The sequence below is a fragment of the Panthera uncia genome, chromosome E1 (genome assembly GCF_023721935.1).
Source record: "Panthera uncia isolate 11264 chromosome E1, Puncia_PCG_1.0, whole genome shotgun sequence".
Lineage (NCBI taxonomy): Eukaryota > Metazoa > Chordata > Mammalia > Carnivora > Felidae > Panthera > Panthera uncia.
In genome coordinates this window covers 9,787,146-9,805,809 of record NC_064814.1, presented here as the reverse complement: position 1 = coordinate 9,805,809, position 18,664 = coordinate 9,787,146, and the positions used below count along the sequence as shown (strand labels likewise).

At 36.8% G+C, this 18,664-nt stretch overlaps 1 protein-coding gene and 1 non-coding gene across 11 annotated transcripts in view; one reads left to right on the top strand and one right to left on the bottom strand.

Annotated features, from left to right (window-relative positions):
* CDK12 (cyclin dependent kinase 12) overlaps positions 1-18,664 on the bottom strand; it is a 78,469-nt gene that overhangs the window by 49,411 nt on the left and 10,394 nt on the right. For all 10 annotated transcript variants that reach the window (XR_007459105.1, XR_007459104.1, XR_007459103.1 and 7 more), the window contains exons 3-8: positions 12,568-12,744; positions 10,925-11,064; positions 10,254-10,424; positions 6,223-6,412; positions 582-638; positions 154-255 (exon numbers count right to left, since the gene is read on the bottom strand). Coding sequence is in view for 7 of the 10 variants with exons in the window: in XM_049635937.1 (XP_049491894.1) it covers positions 154-255; positions 582-638; positions 6,223-6,412; positions 10,254-10,424; positions 10,925-11,064; positions 12,568-12,744 (837 nt within the window). In the remaining 3 variants the exon portion in view is untranslated. The remainder of the gene's footprint in view (positions 1-153; positions 256-581; positions 639-6,222; positions 6,413-10,253; positions 10,425-10,924; positions 11,065-12,567; positions 12,745-18,664) is intronic.
* LOC125927786 (U6 spliceosomal RNA) lies at positions 18,108-18,214 on the top strand. The gene has a single exon (XR_007459462.1). It is a non-coding gene; the product is annotated as a U6 spliceosomal RNA (small nuclear RNA).

Genomic DNA, 18,664 nt, shown 5'->3' with positions numbered 1-18,664 from the left:
AGGAAACATTCAACAGATTTCCCTGTCTAGCTAAAAGTTTATACCCATCCTTTCAAACTTAAAGAAAAGCTACAAAAGCCAATGTAGAGAGAAAACAGATACCAGTTCAATAATACATATATTAAAAACAAAAGAAAAAGCAGAGAGGCTTACCCACAGCTCCAAACATCAATAGCTGGTGTGTAACGCTCCTCTCCCAGCAGAAGTTCTGGAGGTCGGTACCACAGGGTGATGACTTTGTTTGTATAAGGGCGACTGAAATGTAAAAAGTAACCATGACATAAATTTACAACGGCTTCTGATGAAAAAATACTTGTAAAATTAAATGCAAAGAGGAATAGCTGCCAATTGAAAATGGGATTGTCAAAACAGCTCCCTAACAATCTAATAGTTCAAAAGTAAACTGGACAGGAGTAAGAGATGAAAAAATAACTTCCATTCTAATTTGGGTTGATTTATTTCAGTCTGAGGCTGATTCAAGAATTTAGACAGAATCTACTATCTAAAATCTAGGTGGTAACATATTTAGAAACTTAGGGAATTCTGAAAGTTACTGCAACTTGCAATGATGAATGCCTCACCTCTCTTCAGAGTTATAGAGTCGAGCAAGTCCAAAATCTGCGAGTTTGATTTGTCCACTGTAAAACAAAAAAACAATTTATTTTTATAAGTAACAGTAGTGGCTTCCTAATTAAATCTAAACAGTCAAGCACAAGTTTAGGAGTTAAAGGAATTTTAACATCTGCTATCTTAGTTCTACTCTTAATGGTCACACATGCAGATTAAACCTCTTTTGACTACTCCAGTTTACAAAGACTTAAGGTTTTCTTTAAAAAAAATTTTTTTTAATGTTTATTTTTGACAGAGAAAGAGAGAGAGAGAGAGAAACAGAGCATGAGCGGGGGAGGGGCAGAGAGAGAGGGAGACACAGAATCCGAAGCAGGCTCCAGGCTCTGAGCTGTCAGCACAGAGCCCGACGCAGGGCTCAAACCCACAGACCGCGAGATCATGACCTGAGCCGAAGTCCAATGCTCTCAACCAACTGAGCCACCCAGGCTCCCCTAAGGTTTTCTTTTTAGACTACTACTGTATTTTTGGATTTGACTCCTTAACTAAATATTCCTTTTATTTCTTGGCAAACAACAGTTGCTAAAACCTGCTAGGTTAGGGGCATGTGGGTGGTTCAGTCCATTAAGCATCCAACTTTGGCTCAGTCATGATCTCACACACAGTTCATGAATTCGAGCCCCACCTCAGGTTCTGTGCTGACAGTGTGCAGCCTGTTTCATATTCTCTCTCTCGCTCTCTCTCTGCACCCCCCACTTGTGCTCTCTCTCAAAATAAACAAACAAAAAAACCCTGCTAGATTAAATACTTGTTGGGGAAAGAAGGAATGAGCTGTTCTAACTTAATGATAAACCTTGATCAATTCTGGCTTGAAGACACTAGCTATACAAAACACATTACAGGGGCACCTGGGTGGCTCAGTCGGTTGAGCGTTCAACTCTTGATTTCAGCTCAGGTCATGATCTCACGGTTCGTGAGATTGTTTTGTGAGACTGAATGCCAGGTCAGGCTCTACGCTGATGGCACGAACCCTGCTTGGGATTCTCTCTCCCCCCCTCTCTCTCTGCCCCTCCTTGATGCAGGGCTCAATCCCACAAACCATGAGATCATGACCTGAGCAGAAAGTAAAAGTTGGCCACTCAACCAACTGAGTCCCCCCAGGTGCCCCTAACAGATTTTTTCAAACCAGGAACATGGCTTTGATCTGAGCACACAATTTTTATGACGAATGAGGTCTCTTTTACCAACATATTGCCATCATTTCCTGTATCATAAAGATAAATAACTATGATCTTATAGGGGTTCTCAAACTTTCATATGAAATAAGAATCACATGGAAAGCTTATTAAAAGTTTCCTGGGATGCCTGGCTCAGTCAGGTGAGCATCCAACTTTGGCTCAGGTCATGATCTCATAGTTTGTGAGTTTGGGCCCCACCTCAGACTTGCTGCTGTCAGTGCAGAGCCACCTTTGGATGCTGCCCCCTTCTCTCTCTGCCCTTCCCCCACTCGTGCTTGCTCACTCTCCCTCTCAAAAATAAATAAATATTAAAAAAAAAAAAGTTTCCTGGGCCTCATTCCCAGAGATGCCGATTCAGCAGGTCACAGCTCATGAACTCACATTTCTAACAAGCCCATAGATGATGCCAATGCATCTATGGGTCTGAGAACCACACTTTTGAGAACCATCCCATAAAAGGCTCACACCCATGTTTCACTCTGCTAAATATTCTTTGATAGTGATGTTAAGTAATATTTTAATAAACTATAACACAAAATGTCAGAAAACTTAAAATTCTTAACTATTTTGGATTAATCATATTTACCTAAATTCTTATATAGCCTGTTTATTCACATTTACCACTTGTGTTCCTTCTTGGGGAATGTAAGCCAGCCCACTCTTTTTTTTAAGGTACTGGAGATATCTCAGGTACCTGACAGCTGAGATCAGGCATTCAAATGAGATAGAAAAAAGAGGCTATGGTAGGAGGTGCTCCTCAAAGTTAAAACCAAGTAACTACTAGCAACAAAATTTTACATTACAGTAACCCTTATCATTCCTGGTAAAGATTATTGGCACCGTATCCACTTGCCCCAAACATCATTACATTTTTAAGTTGAAATGAATAAAAAGCAAAAAGGAAAGGACTAGCTGACTTGAGCCCTATATTGAGACAAAAAGAGTTCCTCAAATTTCTCAGCATCCTCACTCTTGAGAACCTGAGATGATCCAAGACTGAAGCACAGTGAAGTGCTTCACTGTGAAGTGAAGCACACTCTTTAAAATGGACTATAGGAAGCACATAGGACTATAAAATGACAGCAAATAGTTATGCAAGTTAGGCTAAATCTAAACATCACTGAGAACCTAGCATATTTCCTAATCTATCCCCTCCCCTCTCAGTAAATGACCTTCTTCACTGAAAACAAAAATCATCAGGTAGGAGCTACTTAACATCCTTTTACCTGTATAACCTTAATTGCATCTATAGCTCTCCTTTTTCTTTCCTTTCAGTTACAGAAAAAAATGTGTCAATCTCTCTTGTTCAAGGATAATCAACACTTATACTTGTGACCACTATCACCTGTGACCTTGATTTCATTTCTTCTAGAACCTTGTTCCTTTAAGTTATTTTAGTTCTTTCTTGAATCTTCAACTTCTCCCTATTGATTTTTTTCTCTTAGTATTTATATATGCTCAAACCTCTGCATCCTTAAATTAAAAATTAAAGACCTTCCTACCAGCACCTTCCCATTAACTGTGCTACCCACCAATTTGCCCCACAATGTCAATGTTGACCTTTTAATTTTCAGATTCCTTCTTATGTCTTATAATCTGTCTACATCACCTGACATCTATGCCTATTCACTTCTTAAACCTAATTTACATTCATAATATTTCCTTATTTCCTCCATATCTGACCATTCCCTTAGGTTCCATCTTCTGATACCTTTTCTCTGCTTGCTAACTCCTGAACTACATTGCTAGTTTGGAACTTCAATGTGACCATATGCCTATTAGTCAGATATCAATATCCTAGATGTACAACAGCCATATCCAAAAGGGATTTACTCTTCACTCATCTATCCTGCTCTTCCTTCTATATTCCCTATATTGACCATTATACCACTCATCTAGTTAGTTTCTTAAGGTAGAAGTCTGGGAGTTAAAGTACTTTCATTCATTCTCCAACATTCGTTCACTCACCAAAATCTACTCATTCACAAAATTTATCCTGTCCATCTCTATTAGCAAGGAATTGGTTAGTTTAAGCACTGACCATTTCTTATGGTGTTTTTAATAGGTGTTCTTTTTATAATGTTCTCCCTACCTCCAGTCTATATATACCCTATTAGAGTGACCATTTAGTGTTTCTTCTGAAAGAGAAGACTAATTGTGTCTCTCTACCATCTAAAATAAGTTGGTCTCATTTATACTTGTGTAATAACGATATAATGAACACCATGGAGCCCAAGTGCTCTCCTCTCTCTCTTATCAATTGCTCTTGCTTCCTTGTCCAGCTGAGGGCTCCTTACCATTTTCTCCAGGCCATCTCACCCAGAATTCTCTGTGTAGACAGAGCTAAATGGGCAAGATTAGAGGCTGGATGGATCAGATTAGACCATGAGACTCCTGCATCCTGCTTAGTAACCTCAGGAGGAAATTCAGTTTAATCTAGAACCTTATCAGCTTCCTGAATATAAGAAGACAGGGAGGGGCTTAACCCACTAGAAAGGACACCAAGTAGGACTGCAGTCATTCCCTGGCCTGAGACATCCCTCCCCACCATGGAATAACAAATCGAACAAAAAAAAGTATATGCTATAGTCCAGATAGCTGTAAGCTAATAGTCATCATCATTAAATTCTTGAAGCATTATCACTATGGATGTAGATTAACCAAGCCCAGTTTTAATGAAAATTATGGGTCACAGAGATAGTGACAGAAAGGAATACTCTTTTTAACATGATGTTTTGTCTCAAAAGGTATTTAAGTACAAAATATATAAAATAAGTATATGCATTATATAAAATAATTTAAAATATGCATTAACTGTATAGCTTAAAAAAAATAGCCAACCAAATTAACTGTATAATTTCAAAACAAAAAATTAACCACACCAGCACCATTCAATCATTGTCACCTATAGACAGTGTAAGCTCCTCAGCGAGATATACAAGATCCTTAAATTCGCTCCTTACAACTGTCCGGCTTCATCTCCCCATTATGAGCTTCACTCTTCTTGCCCTAGCAATACCTACCTGTTTACATTTTCCCACATAACATGTTATTTTCACATTTATGTGCTTTTGCCCATGCAATTTCTTTTGCTTAGAAATTTAATCCTCTGTTGTTAGACTTTCTGATAAATTCCTATCCATTCCTCAAGATTCCACCTTCCCAGATGCTCCCAAATTCAAGGGGTTTAGAGGTGCCTGGCTGCTTCAGCTGCTAGAGCATTTGACTCTTCATCTTGGGGTTGTGAGCTCAAGCCCCACAATGGGTGTAGAGATTATGTAAAAAAGGCAGGGGGGCTTAGTAACTGTTTACTGGATTGAGCAATTTATTTGTTTAGCTCCCCTATTAAACTCTGAGCTTTCCAGTGACCAACTATCCCATATGGGACTTTCGATGCTAAAACCAGGACAGGGGTACCTGGCTAGCTCAGCTGGTGGAGCATGCAACTCTTGATCTCAGTGTTGTGGGTCTGAGTCCCACAATGGGTGTAGAAATTACTTAAAAATAAAAAAACTTTAAAGAAAAAAAACAAAAATAAAAAATAAAACTAGAACAGTCCCTGGGCAACTCTGGATGGCTGGTCAGCTCACTTCACAAAGATGTGAAATAGGTCATATCACTCTACATCTCTATCTTAAATTTTTGCCAAATATAATTAAATAGAAATGTTTAAAAGAGTGGGTGAATCACGCAAAGATAGCTATAAACAGCCCAAGTGCCAAAAGAACCAAACACTGGTATGATTTCAATAGTATCAGATTTGCTTTTTATTCCTCAACTGGTAGGGCTATTTACCAAAGATTAATGTGCATAATACATACACCTGATATCATCAATATAGTTTAGACAAATAGCCAGAGAAGAAGAAAGCAGATGATAAAAACTTCTGAGGATTTAACACTGTTCATCACCAAATTCCTGTCTGTCTACGCTATTAAAACCTGGGAGTAAGTGCTCAGCAGAGAGGTCAACCACCAGCTACACCTGTGTTTACTCTGAAATTTGATACTGAAAAAGTCTCAACAGCAGCTAAAAAAAGCAGGCATGTTTCTCCTCACTAAACAAGTGAGAATTTCACTGAGAACTCAATGTGTTTTAATTTTCCAGGACCACAGTAATATTTACTAGCTATGGCAAAAAGCTCTCTGAATACTCCTGTAGTGATGTGAGTGGTTCCCTAAAATGTTTGCAATTTAAAAAGCTTTACAATCCTACCTCTGTTAATTCCTTACCAACATTGAGTCTAAAGGCTCTGCTATCAGAGTACGCCAATCATAAGTTATTCCTACAGTACAAACATCAGTTGTATGTAAATGCAAAAAATTGCATCACTGGGTCTACCTATCATCAATTAACTAGCTGAAACTAAATGGGTCAGAAAAGAGGGAGAAAATGCCTCATTTGGTTACTATGTTACCTGTTGTTCAGCAAAATGTTAGAACACTTAATATCCCGATGCAGGAAATTCTTTTTGTGACAGTAATCCAATCCTTCCATTAGCTGTTTCATGAATGACTTGATATGGTCCTCAGAAAAGTGCACCAAACCAGATTCTAGCAGTCCCATTAAGTCATGGTCCATATACTCAAATACAAGGTAAAAGGCACCTACACAAAAATGAAAGAAAAAATTAAAAACAAGAGGAAAAGGATGCTGAAATGACAATGCCTCAAATTTCACTATTATTTTGGAGTGGACCATAAGGTTCTTTGAAGCAACTGCTTCATTTTACAGATAAAGGAACTGAAACTCAGAGTACTTGAATAACTTGCCCTTTCTAATAATAACAGAACTACTTATCTGAATCACTCTTCAGACTCCTAACCCAGTGCTCTTTGGACTATTTACTTCTTAAGGAGGACAACTGCCCTGATATCAAGCTGTATTATTAATCTTTTACAATCTAAGTCAGTTGGCAAATTACAGGCCTTGGGTCAAATCCAGTCTGCTGTTTGTCACTGTAAATAAAGCTTTATTTGTAACACACAACCATGCCCATTTGCTACAATGCCATCATTGTCTACGGCTACTGTGTAAGTCTTTACCTTAGTTATATTTAATAGGACTCATAATATGCCAGGGACAGCACAGTGTATGTAGTATAAATTATTAGTGAAATTTATAGTATTTAAGAATTGAAAGAAAAGTGAGCCATCTAATTAAACTCCCTAAATTTAAAAGTAAATTAAAGAAGAAGCATGCTAAGAGAACTGTAAAAGATTTGAAATCCATGCTATCTTTCTCCACTTTAGCAGGGTGTGTGACAGAGGCAAATATCGTAACATAAGAAATACCAGACCTAGTTAGACAATTACGTATCCAATCTAAAATTCTGTCTCTTAACAGCATAAAGGCAAGGATTCTTAATCTAGTACATAGAAATCAAGGACTCTTTGAACTCCCTGAAACAGTATGCAATATTTTAAATGTATTTTTTTAAAGCGTGGATCCGTAAGATGTTTAAAGAGGTCCATACCCCCCAAAAGTTAAGAACCACTGCATTAAAGGAATATCTTAGATTTAGTTAAGAGTTCATACGAATTAACAAGTAAAACACTAAAACTGCAAAAGTAGACAAAACACACAAAAAGACAACTCAAAGAAGAGAAAATAAGTAAAACTGATAAACATGGAAAAAGAACTCAGAAGTAATAGAAGGAATGCAATCCAAAATAACGATAGGATACTTCACCTATCAAAATGACAATTTTTAAAAAAGATATACGCAGGGACGCCTGGGTGGCTCAGTTGGTTGGGCATCTGACTCTTTATTTCAGCCCTGGATCATGATCTCACACTTCATGAGTTCTAGCCCCATGTCAGGCTCAATGCTGTTAGTGCAGCCTGCTTGGGATTCTCTCTCTCCCTCTCCCTGCACCTCCCTTGCTTGCATGTGCACACGCTCTCTCTCAAAATAGATAAACTTAAAAAAATAAAATAAAAAGATACACTCAATGTGAGGGAGGATAAAGTGGGATGGGCACTCACTGGTGGACATAAATTATTACTATCTTAAAAGTAATCTAACATTAAATATAAAAATCTGCCTGGCTCATTTGAAAGAACATGTGACTCTTGTCCACAACTCTTGTTCACAACTCTCAGGGTTGTGAGTTCAAGTCCCACGTTGGGTGTAGAGATTTAAAAAAAAAAAAAAAAATCGCTTCAACCAGATAATTCTACTTCTAAGAAACTATACTAAGAAATAAATCAAGGGGTGCCTAGGTGGCTCAGTTGGTTGAGTGTCCAGCTCTTGATTTCAGCTCAGCTCATGATCCCAAAGTTGGGGGATGAAGCCCCTTGTTGGGCTCTGTGCTGAGCATGAAGGCTGCTTAAGATTTATTTTCTCTCTCTCTCTCTTCTCGTTCTCTCCTCCCCACCCCTGCTTGCTTTCTCTCACAAAATCAATCAATCAAAACGCAAAGATTTATGGACAAAGATGCTCAATGCAGTACTACAGTACTCTTTTAAACTAGTAACTAATTGGGGTGCCTGGCTGGCTCGGTCAATACAGCACGTGACTCTCAATCTCCGAGTCGTAAGTTCAAGCTTCATGTAGGGCACAGAGCTTACTTTTCTTTTCTTTTTTATGTTTATCCATTTTTGAAAGAGACAGAGAGGCAAAGAGAGAGGGAGAAGAAGGATCCAAAGTGATCCAAAGTGGGTTCCGTGCTGACAGCAGAGAGCCCAGTGCGGGGCTTATACTCACAAGCCATGAGATCGTGACCCGAGCTAAGTCAGACACTCAACTGATTGAGCCCCCCAGGTGCCCCAAGGGCATAGAGCTTATTCTAAAAAAATTAATTAAATTAAATTAAAAATAAAATAAAATAAACTGGCAACTAATTGCTGAAAAGAAACTGGTCAAATAAATTTGGATTTATCCTAATGCAGTCATTAAAATGTTAATAACATGAGAAATTGCTTATGACAAGTTATAAAATACTAAATATACTTTGATCTCAGTTATGATAAAACAAGTATAATATATACAAAGTACTTAGAAAGAAATATGCCAAAATGCTAATACCATAATGGTTTTCTATGGATGATGGTAGACTGGGATGGAGTGGGAGAGAATGCCATTTTCTTTTTCTTAGACTTCCATATTTTCAATTTCTTCAAAAAAGGTATGCATTACAACCATTTATTCACTTATTTATTATTTTATGATTAAAAAATTTAAACAGTACATGGTAAACCATTTAAATAATACAGAATGGCATGGGAAAAGTAAGCTCCACTCTAGAAGCAACCAATTAATGTTTCCTTGTTTATCCTTAAAGAAATTACCTGTACATTATATTATTTTTATAATCAAAAAAGTTAAGACACATCCAGAAATATATCCAGTATTCTTAATCTATTCAGGTCTAACTTCCATAAATTTATCAAAGTACATAACACGTTACATAAGCAAAATTTCCTTTCATTTGGTTTAAAACTACTTCTACCACTTAATAAAATTAAAAACAAAACACACAAACAAAAACTGCTTCTACCAAATTTGAGAAGTGCTAACTTCCCTAGTGCTAATCTTTAATATCATTAAGGCTCTATAAATAAGCCCAGCTTACTTCATCTATTACCTTCCTAATTTTATGTGCTTTAATCACATTCTCTCTTAACATTCCAGACTATATTTACAGATGTCATTTCTTCAGTTGCCCATCTCTAAATCTTCAGATTTGCTTCAATAAAAGTAGGTTAAATGACATATATAGACCACTTCAAACATAAGTATAAATGAATAATTTTATCCCCCAAACAGAAAAAAGTCACAAATCCAGGAAAATCCAGGAAAATATATGACCTAAAGATTGTTTCAGAAATACCTGTTTGAATTCTAAACTGTGTAAGTGCAAAACTATGTAAAAATAAGAATGTATTATAAAGAATGTATTATAAATTTATAAATAATTTACAAATTATAAAAATGTATTTTACATTATAAAATGTAAAAATGAGATTACTTAAAATTACTTAAAATGAGATTCTTAAAAATAACTAGTAAATCTAGGTTTAATTATTATAATTTGTGGGAAAAAAAACTTTAAAACTAGTATCTTAATTCTGTTATGGATTCAGTAAAGAAGTTGAACTTTATAAAAAATTTAGTACTTAAGGGGTGCCTGGGTGGCTCAGTCGGTTGGGTGTCTGACTTAGGCTTAGGTCGTGATCTCACAGTCGGTGAGTTTGAGCCCCACATTGGGCTCTGTGCTGACAGCTCAGAGCCTGGAGCCTGCTTCAAATTCTGTGTCTCCCTCTCTCTCTGCCCCTACTCTGCTCACACTCTGACTCTCTCACTCTCAAAAATAAACAAACATAAATAAAAAATTTAAAAAAGAAAAGTAATACTTTAGAAAAAATTCAAACAGGTAAACAAGCTATGAAAGGAAAGTAAGATGTACCAATCTACTCTGTAGAAACATGGTTCCTTGCTAATACCTTTGTCCTTCTTGAAATCCAGTGCATCTTGTTTATCTGTAACAATTTCCTTCATGTTAACAACACTTCGGTGGATTAGCTGACGAAGGATTTTGATCTCACGAATGGCTGTGATCGGGAAGCCCTCCTTTTCATTATCCAGTCTCACCTTCTTTAGGGCTACCAGCTCTCCTGTTACACAACAAATTCAAACTGTTACATTATCAGCATTTTTGGCCACCATCATGAACAGGCGAAAAATGCCCAGAGTTGCTCTGAAACGCAGTTAGCTTACTTTTAATGCTATATGCCAGATACTTCTATATCTTAAAAAACAAAACAAAACCCCATGTTCCCTTTCTTGCCTTTGATTGTTTTTTTAAGACTTGAATTTCTTAATTCAATATTCTTTTTATTTTTAAGGACTAACCCCTTACCAAACAAAGAGCAACCTATAAATTTTACTTTTACTCTCTCTTAAATTCCTAGCAAGCCTATTATAAAATATTTACAGCAACAGAAGAGGAAGGTTTTTAAACAGTAATAATTATTCTTTTGGAAATTTTTGTCTTTTAGTAACTTGTGGAAACCAATTAGAACTCAAAATTTAGTTTTGCCAAATCTACTAAATCTACATTAGTATTGCTAAATTTTTAAACTTCTGACATCTAGACTTTTGTGGTAATGTTTACCTGTGTCTTTGTCCTTGGCTTTATATACTTGGCCATAGGTTCCCTCTCCAATAATCCCAATAATGTCAAACTTGTCCACACAGCGTTTTCCCCAGTCACTTTCTGTTTGTCTTCTTTCTCCATAACGAGGACAACAAATTCTAAACAAGGCAAAACAAAAGAAACCCCCCCCACAAAACCAAAAAGTTATCATAAACACTTAAGCCTATTCAAAGAAGAAAACAATTATTTTATGATAATTTCTCTGGCCCATGAATCTTTTATGAATTTCTCCATTAAAAAGATATGAAATAAATATGTAATAGTCTCTCACAATGGCTAAGACAGATTTTCTGCTTCAGGAAGGCATAATATCAAATAATAGATTTGGTGCTTACTTTCTAACCTCTCTTCAGTATTGGCTTCCTCACCTACTGAATGGTAAAGAAACCTTACATCATAGAGTTACTGTTAAAATAGAAGACTTTGGCAATAATACATGCTCAATAAACGATAACCATTTTTACTATTAAGAGAGGAATGCTGGGGTGCCTGGTTGGCCCAGTCAGTAGGCCCATGACTCAATTCCAGGGTCCTGAGTTTAAGCTCCACAGTGGGCATGGAGCCTACTTAAAGACATTTTTTTTTTTTTAATTTAAAAAAATTAAAAAAAAAAAGAGAGAGGAATGGTAATAATCAGAAGATCAAATCCAGATTCCACTACATTTATGGCACAGCAATTTCTGTGGTTTAGGAAAAAACATCCCACATCTATTAAGTTTTCATGAATGTGTACATGGTTGACACACCCTGAATAAAAGGACTTTTTTCTTTTCTTTTTAATATTCTAAGTATCAAACTCAAAAGATACAATGGGATCAATGTTCATGGTACATTTGGATTCAGGAAATTATTGTTTTTCTAAAAACACAAGTCGGTATCTTACAGTGCAGATGAACAGTATCCCAGAAAGGCTTTTATCCATTAAAATAAAATAAAAAGTATATGTCAGGTCCAATCTTTTATAATCCCACCGTGTAGGCTGTGGAAGAAAGTGTGAGATTTAGGCCCAAAGGAAAAAAGCTATAATTAAGAATAGGTCCCTCAGGCGCCTGGGTGGCTCAGTCGGGTAAGTATCCGACTTCAGCTCAGGTCATGATCTTACAGTCTGTGAGTTTGAGCCCCACGTCGGGCTCTGTGCTGACAGCTCAGGGCCTGGAGCCTGCTTCGGATTCTGTGTCTCCCTCTCTCTCTGCCCCTCCCCTGCTCATGCTCTGTCTCTGTCTCAAAAATTTTAAAAATTAAAAAAAATAAAAAAGAATAGGTCCCTCATGGGGCACCTGGCCGGCTGAGTCAGTGGAACAAGCAACTCTTGATCTTGTGGCTGTGAATGAGTCCCATGTTGAGTACAGAGATTACTTGAAATAAAAACTTTAAGGGGCACCTGGGTGGCTCAGTCGGTTGAGTGTCCAACTCTTAATTTTGGCTCAAGTCATGATCCCAGGGTCATGGGATCAAGCCCCGCATTGGGCTCTGCACTGATTGTGGAGCCTGCTTAAGATTCTCTCTCCCTCTGCCCCTCTCCCCGGATCACACACACTCTCTCTCACACACACACATACACACAAGAGGACTGGAAAAAATAGGTCCTTCCAAAAACTCACTTTGGTCTCTTTTTATATGGTTGCTGAGGTGGTGTAACTGCCTTTGGTTCTGGCGAGTCTGGAGGAGATGGATCCCCACCAGGAAGCTCTGGAGGGAGAGGGAGGTCCGTGAGTAAGTGACGTGGCCTTTGTTCCTTCTCTTTCTTTACAGGTTTTGAAGGTGGAGTCTCTTTTGGACTAAACAATAGAAGAAGAGAAGAAAAAGACCATAACTCCTTAAAAAATAAGCAAATAAAACTTTTCAAAGCTTTTAAAGTCTGGCTATTAAAACATTATAAAGATTTTACTTTTAAGGGATAAAACCCTGTAATATAACATAAGGATATGCAGTTTATCACAGTCAAAGATTTTTGGATTTCAGAAAAAGATATCCACAGTATATAAAAGAAACAATTAAAAATTGGGGATATCACTTGTAGGTCCTTTAACAAGGCTTTAATGTCCTTCCTAAGATTCTATTTGGATTTTTACTGAAATGAAATAAAAAGCAAGAAGCAGGCACCTTAAATTCCCAAAGTACCATTACAATTTCTGCAGTCCCCAAATCTACTCCATATATTTTAACCAGCAAAGATTTTAAAAAGGAATGAAAAGCTCAACAATGCAACATTACCATGTTATTAAATATGTGGGCAGAACTTGGAAAAGGAAATAGTATTTTAGAATGTTCAGTAAGAATTATAGTTAAGTTGGACATCAAAATTAGTGAATATACTCACCTATTCTATTGACTTGGAAGCAAAAGGCAACCCTACCTGGCTAGCCAAAATGGATAAATAATTCTCAAACTAAAAATCTAAGGAGAAAGAGTCCAAGAAACTACTTCAGAATCATGAAAGCAGTTAGTAGCAGACTTTACATGATAATCAACAAAATAGTCAGTGGGGAGACGGGGGAGAAAAGAATGTCTTTTCTGGAATAGATTAGAAAAGTCAGTGTTCAGATCCAATTTTTTAACTATCTCTATTTATGAGTAAAGAAAATATTTTGTGTTATTCATGTCCTTAGGAAAAATACAACATATTAATTCATGCCTACAAATAAAACCATGCTAGATAGTAAGCCTTTTCTCTTCCATCACAGTATCAGAAGGTTGAAAACAAGCTGAGAATCCTAACCACAGTAGGAGTCTCCTCTACTCTTCTGACAAGTAGTTATAAAAAAATGTATTGGGGTACCTGGGTGGCTCAGTCAGTTAAGCATCTGACTTCAGCTCAGGTCACCACCTCGCGGCGGTTCATGAGTTCGAGCCCCGCATTGGTCTCTGGGCTGACAGCTCAGAGCCTGGAGCCTGCTTTGGATTCTGTGTCTCCCTCACTTTCTGTCCCTCCCCTGCTCGCACTCTTGTCTGTCTCTCTCTCTCTCTCTCTCTCTCCCTCTCCCTCTCCCTCTCAAAAATAAGTAAACATTTTAAAAAATCATTAAAAAATGTATTATTTCATGAATACTTCCATAGAACTATAAAGAACAGATTTATCCCTTGTATTGCACGTGAAACACAATCTCAAAAGTACAACTTCCTACCAGTTTTCATCAGTTCAATCTCTTGTAAATCAGGCAAAATAGAGTCAAGATTAGTTCGTGTATATCAACTAGAACTAGGGTAGTCAATGGACTACCCATGCAAAACCATCATTTGAAACTTTCTGTTAAATTACTGATAGAGACAAACACATTATTATAATTTGCACTAAGATTTTACTACCCTGGGAAAACTCTTCAGGAAGGATACAATATAGATATTTAAAATTTCCCCCAATTTTTAAGGTATTCAGAGAATGAAAATTCCTAATTTTCCAACTACTAATGTCAGAATACTCTTTATAAATTTTAATTCTTCATGATCCAGAAATAGATTACTTCTTGGTTTTGCTCCACTAAAACTGAAGGACCTCAATTTTCTCACCATCACTTCATGTAAGTTCAGTCTATTTTTTTCTTTAAGTATTTTTTTTTTAAAGTTTTATTTCTTTATTTTGGGAGAGAGAGGAATGTGAATAGAGGAGGAGCAGATAGGGAAAGAGAGAGAATCCCAAGCAGGGATTCTGCACTGACGGTGTGGAGCCCGATGCGGGGCTCGAACCCACGAACTGTGAGATCATGACCTGAGCCGAAAGCAAGAGTCGGACACTTAACCGACTGAGCTACCCAGATGCCCCTCAGTCTTTATATTTAGGTCTTGTTTTCTCCAAGGTTTACTTTACAGGTTCACATTCAGTTTACTACAGTGAAAATGTGCATTGCTTCTGAAAAATTACATGTTTAGTATGTTTATTTCACCAAGTATGAGTGTTCAATATGTACTACCAGTTCAGGGCACACGAGTTGAATGCAGGTCAAATCCTATTTCAAAAAAATTTCAATATACCAAAAATCTGGGAATAATGATGACCTATAAAATTGTAGTATTTAAGGGGAACCTGGGTGGCTCAGTCGGTTAAAGTCTGACTTCAGCTTAGGTCATGATCTCCCGGTTCGTGAGTTCGAGCCCCACATCAGGCTCTCTGCTTTCAGTGCAGAGCCTGCTTCAGATCCTCTGTCTCCCTCTCTTTCTGCCCCTCCCCCCCACTCTCTCAAAATAAATAAACATTAAAAACAAATTGCAGTGCTTAACATTATGGCCTTTAGCGTTCAGCATAGGGTACTCAGTAAAATGTAGCTGTGTACAGTGCAGAGGACATACCGTACAGAGGGTCTAACACTGGAGAGCAGATATTTAACATTTGAGTCCTTACTGTGAAGATTCAGTACCAGGAAGCTGGCCTATCTTATCAATCAATATCAGTATTTCCTGGTTCCCCAATTATGCCTGTAGTCGGGTTCACATATGGTGAGTAGTTGCATAAATGCTCACATATAATATTTTCTTTCAAAAAACATTGCCATGGAGCCTGGGTGGCTCTTAAGCATCAGACTCTTGATTTTGGACTTCACAGGTCAGGATCTCACAGTTTGTGAGATCGAGTGCTGCATCGGGCTCTGGGCTAAATAAAGGTGCAGATTCTCTCTCTCCCTCTCAAAATAAATAAAAACATTTTTAAAAAGTTGCCAAGTTCCAGGGGCACCTGGGCGGCTCAGGTTATGATTTCACAGTTCGTGAGTTCAAAACCCACATCTGTGCAGAGCCCGCTTCAGATTCTCTTTCCCTTTTATATGCCCCTCCTCCACACTCTCTCTCAAAAATAAACATTAAAAAAAAAGTTGCCAAGGTCCAAATTTTAAAGTCTGTATAGTCTCTTAGAATTTATGATGATGGGATTTAATCTGTAGTACAATATCAATACCACCAATAAGAAGTCTTTATTGTTAATAAAGAGTATGAATTTGCATATCAATGATTTAAAAAGAATAATTTCTTGATATTTTCTACAACTTAATAGCATAAACGACTTTAAATAAATATGATCATTTATCCCTTGCCCCTTAAAGTGGGTTGTTTAGAAAGTGATTTACTTTTATAAACTTCTACCAAAAAATTTGAATTGAATACATTAAAAATGAGAATCAAGCATTCCATTAGCAAAATTCTGAATCAAATTTGAATGCTCACAAAGATCCCTTCTTTTCTCTAAGAGCTTAACAATTTAAAGGTAAAACCTTTAAGAATTATGTAGACTCTACTAAAGTCTGATAAACTCCAAATGAACCAGGGCCAGCAAAAAATTTTATCAAAAATGAAGATTTGATTTTATTATTATTTTTTTTTAGTAAGCTCTATGCCCAATGTGAGGCTTGAACTCACAACCATGAGATTGAGAATCACATGCTCTACTGACTGAGCCAGCCACGTGCCCCAGTTAACTGAAATTAAAAAAAAAAAAAAAAAAAAGATTACACAAATGATCTCCTTAACAGCAGGATGATCACTATGAATAGCTATGTTCATGAAGAATGTACTATATCATCAAGAATGGGTGTTTAGTAGCCTTCACTTCTTGAAACAAAGAATTACAGACCATTTAGAAAGGCTTTTTCAATACCATTAGTTAAATTCACTCCTGTATTTGATACCTAGGTTAATATACTCCTGGCCCAATATATGTTTGAAAGAAAAGTTTCATTCTATTCCCAAAGGAACTTTAAAAGAAGACAAATCCTCTGACATAAGCTTTACATCATCCATTTGCCAAATGAATTAACTACATCCCCAGTGTCATTTCACATAAGCCCTGACGCTGGCTCCTTCAGTAGTTGTACTTATTTTGAATGAATAATAAGCAGTATTAACTGAATACAATTTGTATCCTATGTTTAAAGCACTGTAGGTAATGGAAAGATGTATAAATCACATTCTCAACAATTAAGCTGCTGCAATCTCACGTGAGAAGATCAAGAAGAAAATAAATGAATTCATAAATTCTGTATGCAACTTTCAGATTTCTTCCTGAAAAGTTTTCTTACATAAAAATTATTTTTCATATGAAGGTTGGTGCAGCTGTTATGCTAGATAAAGTAGTACCAAAAACAAAAACCAATTTAAAGACAAAAACCACCTTGACTCTAAAATTAATACATGGGAATGCAAACTGGCGTAGCCACTCTGGAAAACAGTATGGAGGTTCCTCAAAAAATTAAAAATAGAACTACCCTACAACCCAGCAATTGCACTACTAGGTATTTATCCAAGGGATACAGGTATGCTGTTTCTAAAGGACACATGCACCCCAATGTTTATAGCAGTACTATCAACAATAGCCAAAGTATGGAAAGAGCCCAAATGTCCATCGATGGATGAATGGATAAAGATGTAGTGTGTGTATATATACATACACACACACACACACACACACACACACACACACACACAAACGGAGTATTACTTGTCAATCATAAAGAATGAAATCTTGCCATGTGCAACTACGTGGATGGAACTAGAGGGTATTATGCTAAGTGAAATTAGTCAGAGAAAGACAAATATCATATGACTTCACTCATATGAAGATTTTAAAACACAAAACAGATGAACACAAAGGAAGGGAAGCAAAAATAATATAAAAACAGGGAAGGGGACAAAACATAAGAGACTCTTAAATATGGAGAACAAACAGAGGGTTACTGGAGGGGCTGGGGGGGGGGGGGAGAGCTAAATGGGTTAAGGGGCATTAAGGAATCTAGTCCTAAAATCATTGTTGCACTATATGCTAACTTGAATGTAAATTAAAAAAATAAATTAGGGGCGCCTGGGTGGCTCAGTCAGTTGGGCTCAGGTCATGATCTTGCAGTCCGTGAGTTCGAGCCCTGTGTCAGGCTCTGTGCTGACAGCTCAGAGCCTGGAACCTGTTTCGGATTCTGTCTCCCTCTCTCTCTCTGACCCTCCCCCATTCATGCTCTGTCTCTCTCTGTCTCAAAAATAAATAAACATTAAAAATAAATAAAATAAAACAATTAATTAAAATAAGTTAAAAATAAAAATAATACATAGTGAAAAAATAAAATCAATAGTGGAAGATATCTTCATTTCTGTTTTTCTACCTTCAATAATTGATTTACATTTATGTGGAAAACTAATAATAATCATACATTTAAAAATAATTACATTGGTGCTCACTTTGGCAGTACATATACTAAAGCTGGAATAATACAGAGAAAATGAGCATGGCTCCTGTGCAAGTATGATAAACAAATTTATGAAGCATTCCCAATTTTTAAAATATTAAAAATTTGTAGATAAGGTACAAATGCTCCTTTACCTTTGGCCTTCATCCTAAGTCCCATCCACAGAGGTAACCATTCTTATCAGCTTAGTATGTTTCTTTCTGGATTTTTTTGGTATGAATTTATATGGGTATATATGGATATATTCATATGAATACATATATCCATAAAAATAGATGTTTTGTTTTTATTGTATATGGGTTTTTACATAAATATCATACTATTAAAAAGTTAATTACATTGGACTATGAGAGAAAATAGTTATACTTTCAGAATCAGAATTAATAACAAAAAATAGTTTTGCTCACTTCATTCTCAAACACATTCTTTTTTCTTTTTTAATTTATTTATTTTGAGAGAGAAAGCGCAAGTCAGGGAAGGGCAGAGAGTGGGGGGGAGGGGGGAGCTTAGGAAAGGGGGAGAGGGGGAGGGGGGGAGGGGG